This window comes from Atta colombica, unplaced genomic scaffold (genome assembly GCF_001594045.1).
Source record: "Atta colombica isolate Treedump-2 unplaced genomic scaffold, Acol1.0 scaffold164, whole genome shotgun sequence".
NCBI lineage: Eukaryota > Metazoa > Arthropoda > Insecta > Hymenoptera > Formicidae > Atta > Atta colombica.
In genome coordinates, this window is record NW_017259255.1 from 1,552,058 (window position 1) to 1,562,887 (window position 10,830).

General features: G+C 33.1%; 1 protein-coding gene across 1 annotated transcript in view; it reads left to right on the plus strand.

Annotated features, from left to right (window-relative positions):
• Nucleotides 1-8,387: 8,387 nt before the first annotated feature.
• Nucleotides 8,388-10,830, plus strand: part of LOC108686129 (probable kinetochore protein nuf2) — a 2,814-nt gene continuing 371 nt past the window's right edge. Inside the window, exons 1-7 of the mRNA XM_018191236.1 lie at nt 8,388-8,582; nt 8,709-8,850; nt 9,319-9,527; nt 9,638-9,784; nt 9,897-10,132; nt 10,233-10,415; nt 10,540-10,702. Of these exons, the coding sequence (XP_018046725.1) occupies nt 8,394-8,582; nt 8,709-8,850; nt 9,319-9,527; nt 9,638-9,784; nt 9,897-10,132; nt 10,233-10,415; nt 10,540-10,702 (1,269 nt within the window). The 5' untranslated portion in view covers nt 8,388-8,393. The remainder of the gene's footprint in view (nt 8,583-8,708; nt 8,851-9,318; nt 9,528-9,637; nt 9,785-9,896; nt 10,133-10,232; nt 10,416-10,539; nt 10,703-10,830) is intronic.

The following is a 10,830-nucleotide window of genomic DNA, read 5'->3' on the forward strand; positions in this document are numbered from 1 at the left end:
AAAATATAATAATATTGTTTTCGCAATTTCAAGCCAGGAGCATGGCTTGATATATGACTCAGAGTTTTGCTGAAAAAAATTGATGTCACAGAGAATTTGTGTTCCGATAGAAATTCCAAGATCCGGAAAGTAAACGCCGACTCCTACAATCTCGCCTGGCTCCTTGGATCCGTCTGTATAAATAGAGACTGCGCCTTGTCTAAATTCAGATGATTTAGAATCATTTCAATCAAGTCGGCTGCGATGGAATGATTTTGCTCCTTTTTGTTGCACTTCAACATGGTCTTTACATAAGAAATTGGTTTAGACATTACTTCGTACTCGTGCCAAAAAACCAGGGGGAATATGTGTATAATCTTCTTATCAGGTTTGCAAGTGACATAAGACTTAAAAAGTTTGGAATACTTGATGGCCTCTGCTCTGCGGTTTTTTTGAGAAACTATGTATTCTAATTTCCGCAGGGCTTCATATGAAATACTGAACTTATTGGCCATGGACTTATACTTGGAGACAGCTAAGTTGAATCTGTGGTGTAGGAGAAGTTTTCTAGCTTCGCTTAGCATAACGTTAATAAAGTGTGGAGACACAGTAACCCAATGCTTTCCTGACAGCCTTATATTGAATCAGAAGAGTTTAATAAAATTCGACAATTTTGTATTCCAGGGGAAGATCTGCGAACCGTATTCGATCGCATTTCTTAGAGTCGCTCCATAGATGGTGAAGAGAAAGCCGGAGTGTGATTTTACGCCGGATAATGATGAATTGATGTTAACGATTTTTTTACCTTTTTCATGAGAGCTTTTAACTGTAAGTTGCTTGTGAATTATCATCAAGTTAAACTTCAAGGAATTTATATGATTGAATTCTAGGTATAAATAGAGTTAATTCAGAAGCATCCGTATTTTTTTATTTGAGAAAATATAATATATTTAGACTTACTATGCAAAAGTTCCAAGCCTCTATTCCTAAGATAGGTAGATCAGGATGCTGTTAATTGAGTTCTAAAGTAAGTCGCTTCAATTTTGCGTTGGATAGAGTATATGATATCATCTGCAGTATTGAAATAAATGATTCTGAGTAAGGTGGGTATTAATGTCCTTTAAGTATATATTGAAGAGTATGAGGCTTAGGGTGGAGCCTTGTGATATACCTTTAAAGAAGTCTAATGGGCGCAAGAGCGAACCGTTGATCACAAAGTTCAGATATCTTAAGCTTACTAGGTTTTCTACGAATTTTTTAATAGGTGCAGAGATATCAATCTCCAATAGGTCGTTAATTAAGATATGTGGAATGACATTGTCGGAAGCGCCGACTGTTTAGGAAGACTGCCACAGTTGAAGAATTGTTAATGAAGCCGGTCTTGATGTTAGTGGTAAGAGTGGCCAAATTGTCGACACAGGATCTAGAAGATCGGAACTCCGATTGAGTTTGTGGTAGGTCGTCGAGATTCGAAGAACCATCTGACTCTGAAATAGATCATGCGTTCCATAACTTTGGCGTTATGCAAGATAACAATGAAATAGCATAGCGTTAATAGGTGTGGAAATACAGTAACCCAATGCTTTCCTGACAGCCTTGTATTGAACCCAGAAGAGTTTAATAAAATTCGACAATTTTGTATTCCAGAAGAAGATCTGCGAGCCGTATTCGACCGCACTTCTTAAAGTCGCCCAATAGATGGTGAGGAGAAGAAGTCGGAATGTGATCTCTATTTTATGCCGGATAATAATGAATTGATGTTAATGATTTTTTTACCTTTTTCTGACAGTCTCACTCCCCAGTTTAGAAATCAATCAGCGAGTCTTCCCAGGATTCTGGAAAAATCCTCTGAGTCAAATTTTGTTGTAAAGATTAATGAGTTGAATCTGATATTCTCTAGGAAGATTGTAGATTATATTGGGTTGTCCGAAAAGTTCGTGCCGATGTTGAAGGAAAATTGAAACGCAGAAAATTTAAATTTTAGTATACATTTATTAAATTATATAAATTAGTCGGCACGAACTTTCTAGACAACCCAATATTAAAGTCTGGTCAAGACCGAGGGCAAATCGCTTAGTCATGTTTGTTATGGCTCTTGAGAATTCGTCAAATGTGAAGAGCTTCACCTAGCTAGTCATGCGTATTTCCTTTAAGAAGATCCTCACACTTCATATCTTCTATTTGTTTTATATGATCATAGAAACAAAAGAGAGGACCCAGTTTGTTCATTGCTTCAGATGATGCCTTAGTGAACTTTTCAGTAGAGGAAGGGGTGACTTTTTTATTTCGCCTGAAATACCTAATGAGAGACTATATTATTGTGAAGAGTTTTATTATTAAATCCTTCGACTAATTTTTGCCAACCTAAGCGCTTGTTTTCCAATAAGCATTCCGCACATTTCCTTTTGATTTTTTTGATAAATTTCAAGATGAACTCTATCCGGAGAGAAAATTCTTTGAGCATTTTTTTCCGATCTTTAATCACCCTATCACATTTTTCATTCCATCAGCGGAGAAGATCGGGTTGCTTTGAGTCGAATCTATTGTGCGGCACTCCCTTCATCAGTTGGTAGGCCTGGTGAATTCCAAAATGTAATTGGAGAATTTGTTACTGATAGAGGACATCTTCGGTTTCATTATTTATTATCTCAGAGGTTGTGTTCTTTAAAATGCTATAGAGTTTGTCTAATTCATCCGATTTTAATTTCAGTTTGTAGCAAAATCTGTGAAAATACTGAGAAGTGAATCTGATCTCCGTGATTACTGGAAAGTAATCACTGCCATGTGTGTCATCGAGAACGTAATTATTACAAAGTGGGGCAAGGAGGGGCCAGATAACTGAATTAAATGCCACAGCATTACATAAGAGGAACTCCTTCATTAAGGATTACAAAGTCATTCTTCTCAATCGCCTTCATGAGCCTGAGCCTGATTGGGAGCTACAGCCCAGTTATAGTGGTGCGCATTAAAGTCACCTATTATCAAAACATGTTTGTAGTCAGCTAAATCATTATATAAATAATATATATATATATATATATTAAATCAATTCTGGTAAAATTCTGAGGAGTATTCTGTCCTGGGTGTCTATATACGTTTATTATGATGATTGGATTTTTGCGAGAAAGAAGTTTGATAATTTGGAATTCAACGGACGGTGTTCAACATTTGTTAAGTTAACAAATTCGAATTTGATATTTTCCCGAATCCAGATGCCCCTATATCCTGTTTGTGTAATATCTGCTCTAATGGCTTCAAAAGATTTAATTCTTAAAATATCATTTGACTTAAGCAGAGACTCTTGAATACATTACAATCTTTAAACAGGATTTGCAGCGATATTAAATTGCCTCAGGCACTCCTGCAATTTCATTGTAGAATTCTAAAATACTTTAACACTTTTTTTGGGCGTTTATACAGAGATTGCGATATTTCCATGTTGAGCCCCATAAGGAAGAGAAAGGGAGACATCTGGTTTATCAGAATTAGCTCCGAAAATTATACATTTGATTGTCAGAAGAATTACTACTGTTGAGGGGAAAAATTGTAATTCGGAGAATTAGTACTTGTTTGATTATGATAATTATTAGAGAAAGGAGAGAAGCGAGAATTGTTGGGAGAACTGTACGTATTGCAAGACTGGCTTAAATTTCTGAAATAAATGAAAGGATAATACAATTATATTTGTAAACTTGTGACTTTAAAAGCAGTGTAGCAGTTTCGAGATTAAGTTCCAACATGGTCTTTGTATTATCAAAATTATTTGTACTTTAAAAGCCCTGCTATAAAGGAGAAGAACCTTGATATGCCAGACATTTGTGGAGAAATAACCATTTCTACCTCCACTGTCGTAGAGCGCATTTTGGTGCGCTCTTCTGTCGTAACCAACATTGTTGGGCTGTTGCAGGTTGGGTTTTCTGCGAGAAGAGTCTGTATTGTGCGGCGGGAGAGGTGCGAGTCTTGTTTGTTGCTTCTAGAGGCGATCCATGACCTTGAGCTAGTGATATCTGCGTATGATCTATATTCGCTGCCGCTGTTATCTTTATCTAAAAAGTTGTAGAAGTTAGGATTACAAAAACTTTGCGAGTAAGAATTAGAATCTCCTCTTAAATAGGGAAAATTAATAAAATGAAATCCATTCTGAGGTTATTTTGAGGGAAACGTCCATTTATTGTTGTCCATTTATTATTGTTGTTAATAATTCTTTTGGCATTCGCAATAGGAATATTTTCTGTAGCTGCCAGATTAATAATTTGATATTTAGAACGATAGGACATTCTTTGAACGTTGCGAGGTAGTTACCTTTACAGTTAATGTATTTAGCACTTTCATTACGTTAAATGCAGGAATCTTCTGCTTCATGTCTCTTGTCTTCGCAGTAAAGGCACCTTAGTTTATTTTTATAAATTTTTGCAATGTGTCCAACTTGGAAGCAAGAGAAGCAAACAAGGTTGGAATAAAGGAGTGTACCTCGTATCTAGTTTTGAACAAGAATATCTTTCGTGGTAATATATGACAAATGCAAATTTAATGAGCAATGTCTTAGAAACTCTCTGGTATATACTCTCTTCTGTTTCTCTAATTGATCTTTGGTTAAGGATATCCAAGATTTTGCAACAAGGAACTTTGATATAAGTTTTCCATATCTATTTCCAGGGGTATATCCTGAATGACTCCTACTCTCAGAACTCGAAACGCTGGAATAAAGGCTTTCAAATTGTGTTTGGAAAAAGTAGGATCGTCTACGAGTCTATTTGCAGCTGAGGCTGTCTTTGCTTCTATAAGTATTCTTTCTTTACCAATTTTCTTAATTTCCTATATATTAGGAATAATATATTGCCTTCACGATTATACTATTGTAGATATCAATGTGAAGTGGATAGCTTTCTCGCGATTAGTATCATACACATAAAGCGTAAGAGCCGTTGTCTTGTGAGCTGTATCTCGCTGATATGGTGAGGTTAGAAGCATTGGGGTTAACGTGGTCTCATAAATCAAATGTGCTAACTTCTTTACCTGAATGTCAGATTTCTGATTGTTCAGTGACGAAGAGGGAGCTGGATTTTCCTCAGAAAATTTCTTCGAGAGAATAGTTGAGGTCGAATTATGTCCAATATCCTGTTCTGAGAAGGAACATTTCCTTAAGTTTGTAATCTCATCTATATCCATTGGCGAGTTACATCTGGATTGGCATAATCCCGAGACTTCGTGACTGATGCAACATTGTTTTTCGGATTGCACGACACTTTGGCGGCCATGCCTGCTTCATTTATAAGATCTTTGAGCATAATGTCTGATATGTATTCTGGCAATTTGGAATCAGTTGAGCAAGCAGGTCTAGTCACTGTATTTTGCGGGTTATAAAGTAGGAGCATTAAGGGAAAAGGAAACGTTGCTGCTTTCCCCACTCCGAGGCCATGCCTCTACGCGGGGGAATCACCGCCACGTGGCAGTTTCACTTCTATATTTAACTCGAAAGTTACTTAAGAGACGCTAAACAAAGTGCTCAATTTAGTCTTAAACTTCATCGAATTAACCTGTACTTCATAAAGAAAACTGTGAAAAAGAATCTCACTGCAACCGATCATGGATTTTCTGCGTTGACTTGCAAGGAACCTAGGTCACTCTTAGGGTCTGAGCACAAGAATTGTCGTAACTTACTTAAGCTACGTTTCAAAACTTACTCTCCGAGGAAAGTTTTACTCGAAATATATAGTACACGTAATTATACTATGCTATAGTAACATATACTATAGCATATAGAGTAAAATCTTCCTCGAAGAAGTTTTGGAACATAGTTTTAGAGACTTAAGTTGCAGATGTAAGTAACGCACAAGCTTTGGCATATGACATACGATTTATTACCGTTTCTTGGAGATATGATAATAAATTGTACGTCATATGTGAAAGCTTGTGCGTTACTTACGTCTACATTTAAGTCTAAATAAGTGTTATGACAATTCTTATACTCAGACTTTTATTCTTCTTTTCTTCTTTGTACAAGTATACACCATAGAGCTTACTACTAAAAGGGGAATACGGACGTCGAGCTATGAGCAAGAGAGACAAAAAATGTATTTCTGTCCTCTTCTATCCTCATTTGGCACATGCGCAGAAAGAAAAAAAGTTATCGAGCAGGACAGAAATATTTATCTTCTGTTTCTTTCGATTCATTGCTTGAATAGGCCATTCCTCTTCTAGTAGTATAAGTTCTATGATATACACTCATCCAAAAAATTACATGGAAGACAGAGACCAAAGGATCGATTCTGTGGGTATGGTCAATGCTATGTTGCAAACGCTTTGAAGCGTTTTTTAATTGATCAATTTGTAAAATTCTTTCTTCTAATTGATCCATCAAACGCTTCAAAGCATTTAACCCTAGCCTCAATCTTGAAACGAGGTAAAAATTACAAAAGTGAGCGAATTTACTAGAATACTAATAATTTCATTGGTCAACATCTAATAAATTTGCTCACTTTTGTAATTTTCACTTTGTTTGAAGATACAGAATCGATCCCAAGGAGACTTTGAAAAGTGTCGTCAAAATCAGATTTTTGAATTGGTGGCGCTCAATAGGCGACGTTCAAATTGCAAAACTCCTCTCATATACACTTACGCACACACAACCGAACACACATAACCTAAGAATAGAAACGTTTATTTTTTTAAATCATGCTCTGACAGTAAGGAATTAAATGGGCTCTGCACAATAAAAGGAATAGGGAACAGAGAATAAGAATTTCAACCTATCAGAAATCATATATTGTGGAATACACAGTTGTGCAGAGCGCTTAACAGGAAAACGTAAATAAAAATTTATTGCTGCCAGTTCATTTATATGAGCAACATTCGAAGTTAGCATATGTCTCATTTGTCGCTAAATATTATAAGCCTTCTACAATAAGCCATTAGTTATAAATCAGAAGTCAAAAGCTAAAAATTAACGACTGTGATTGGTCAATTTTTAACTTCTGATTTCTAATTTATGACTAATGGCTTGTAGAAGGCCTATTAGAGTTCTTTTAGTAATGCCTCCAGCATAATATTCGTAGCGCGCGACACACGATATCCAATGAGTGTACAACTTTACCGATATTTTCTAAAGCCTTGTGTTCACGATGTTAGAAATCGATCCAAGGCCTCGGAAAAAAAAAATCATTGACCAATCGCAATGGTCATGTGATCAAATTGTTTAAATGATTTGTTAATTTTTTCTCTGTTCGAAATCTCGGACTGATTTCTAGCATCATGGACATCGAGCTTAACATCGTGCTAGTGTGCCGGAGCCATAAGAATTAAGAACGGAAGGACGCCATTGCCGGATATCGGGTACCGGCTGGAAACAGCACAAGTTGACAATTGATAGTCCGATTTTGCGTTCGCGTTTTCTACACCATGAAAGTTGCTCATACCAATTCACAAAATTCACTATTATGTCGAAAGTATCTTCAAATGGCGACGTTTAAAGGAACTCGAAATCTGATCAGAAATCGATGCCCTTCATAACTTGACTCTTACTAAGTGTTCAGATTCCCATTTGGATGTTCTCCAAGTATTATGTCATCTTTGTTTAACATTTGATAAATAACAAAAATGAAGTGATATCTGATTAGCACTCGGGTGGGAATCTGAACATAATCCTAGAGGGATGATCTACTTACTCTGACTCTACTCAAAATATATAGTACACGTTACGTATACTGTAGCATATAAAATAAAATCTTCCTCGGAGAGGAAGTTTTGGAACGTAGCGAATATGAGCGACGAGTGATACCATGAATACATATCTTAACTTGTGTCGCCGTGTGCGCGAAAGTCTAGGGTTATTGCAATTAGAAAGTACCTATTATTAATATAGAGTTTTATTACTAGAATGATTCTACCGCACCCTAGATGAACGCGGATTCAAATAATTTTAAAACGTTATGTGACGTTACGAATTTAAGTGAGGCTTTGCGAGACATCGCATTTTACATTCATCATATTTTGACAATACTGAGGAGTCGAGAAGATTTTGTATTTTTTTCGAGTCACAGAAAACATAGAAAAGGAGATTAAAAGAAGAAAAACGTAAGTGAATCATGTTTATATAAGGTGAGATAGCTAAACTGAATAATTACATTTATTTTTTAAAAATATTTAGAAGTTTGAGACTGAAGGCAATTTATTTTTAAGTAAATTGCGCAAATCTATTTAAATTGACAAAGAAAGTAGATGGTATTTCATGTTATTTCCATTATCTGTATTATATCTGTATTTTATCTCTTATTAGTAATCTTTTTTTTCTAAAGTCAATCGATTTGCAAATCTGATTGCTCATGAGTTCTGTTCGCGTTGCATAAAATCCCCAAATATTTTTGTATTAAAATGAGATATATATATATATTTAGTTTTAAAGAGAGAAAGCGAAGATGTCGAGTGCAAAAAATGTGAACAACGCGAACAAATCTTTGGATGTCGAAATAATTCATCCTACTTTATTGGATGCTGCATTACCATCGACTATTGAAGATCTTAAAAATCCAAAGGAGGATTATGTCGTGAACTTGTTAACAACATTCTTAACACGTTTCGGCATCAATATGAGCTTGATTGATCAGGTAAGATTTCAAATTTCTTATATATGTATTATTTGTCACTATATAAATGTAATTGAAGTAACAAGATATCAATATTTGTTTTTATGTGGCTTTTTTATTATCATATCTCACAACAAAAATTTGCAGCCAATTCCAGAACAGCTTGGAGCTATGACATGTTTTGAAGATTCTGATGTTATAAATCTTATAAATTTATATGTAGTTGTGACACAGATATTCGATAAGATATTTTTACATGATTTTTGTCTTACCGATATTACTAGTCCAGGTACAAATATCTTAATTTAGATTCTTTTATAAGAGTAAAGATTAATATATTAATAGTACATTATTGCCAGAAATGAGAACTGTTATTTTTGTTATTATTATTACTTTCTACAATAATGATTTAACATATCATTGCAGTTTGTTTATGGCAGTAACAGTAGCTAACTACACAACTTGGTTTTATTATGTGTTATTTATTTTTAAAAAGTAACTATTTGTAATGCATCAATTTGCTACTTTAATTTGTTACAAGTAATGAGTTACTATTTTCAATAAACAATCTGTAATAATGACAATTTATATACTTTTAAAAATAACTTCTTCCTAACCTCTAGCTTTTAATTTGTTCATAAGTATCAAAATTGCAATGTTATTACCAAATCATTATTATAAAAAAATAACAATAAAAATAATACTATTATTCATAATCAATCCCTCATATTGCTCATGTTACAAACAAATTTTGTAGGACAAAAACGACTAAGAAAGCAAGCAAAATTTTTATCTAACTTTGTATTGTACGCAATGCATAAGAAGTCAGAATATAATGACAGAATGGATCAAATTCAGACTATATCTAAAGTACTAGAAGATCTGAAAGAAAGAAAGACTTATGTTTCAGAATCTATTAATGCTAAAGTTATACATAAAGCAAACCAATTATCCATGAAAGAAAAGGTAAAAAAATATAGATATGAAGTATATATTAGGTTTTATTATAATATAATTGATATTATAATATAATTGATTTCTCAAGTCTGCAATAAAAATATTGTACATATTTTTAGTTAGAAGATGATATAAAACATATGCAGTCAATAACAGAGAAACTCAATAAAAAGGAGATGGAATTTGAAATAATGAAAAACGATGTTGATAAAGAAAATCAGAAAGCTAAGGAACTTTGTGGTTGTGTCAAGACGGCAGCGGGAAAAGTAAATATTTTTATTTGAATCTTGAATTTTAAAAAAATAAATAAATAATTGTAACATTTTCATTTCCATATAATAAGATTAATAAATTTTATATTTATTTTATAATCTTTAGCTGTCCAAGATGATAACTGAAGTACAATCAGAAGTTGTACATTCACCAAAAGAGTATCAATCCCGTTTAGATGAAATCGAGAAGCAATATAAGTTAAAAGAAGAAGAACGCAGTACAATGCAAGAAGCTATTCAAGAAAAGAAACAATCTATAAAACAAATTGAAGAAAAGCTAAATTTTGTCCAAAAAATAAGTGACGACTTTCATATATTAGCAGATATATATAAAGAGCAAAAGTATTTTTTCATTTTTAAATATATATATATATTCTAAATTTTATATTTTCAAATAGTTAATGAGATATATATTACATTTTTCTAATAATTTCTAATATAGAGACAAGAATACAAAAAAAAAAAATATTATAAAAGAAATTGATTCACTGAATAATGTATGGAGCGAATCAAAAACTAAATTAGCAATGCACAAAGATAAAATGGATTCTGAAAAGAATGAATTACAAACATACAATGAGGAAGATATGGTTTCAGTGTGCAATTTGTATAGCCAATTATTGAGGTAATATTATATAAGTCTAAAATTAATTGGTTCTTTAATTAAAATAAGATTAATTTTTCATAGTTTTAAATTTTTTATACATTGGTAAAAGAAATATTAAATTGAAATTCAATGATTTTTGTAGTGAAAAAAAGATACAGAAAACTAAATTAGATAAAGCTCAAGATTGTTTGAATGAAAAATGTTTGGAAAAGAATAAATTACAAGCAGACATTAAAAAAATAAAGGAAGAAACTAGGATTTTTATCAACACTTATCAAGAGAGTTATGATAATGAAATTGCTAATGTGAGTTACATTGATAATTTTTATAGAAATATTTATAATTACACATATTAAATTATATTTTAAAGTATATACTAAATTATATTTCAAAGTTTATGCTGACTATATACTATATATTATTAAATTATATT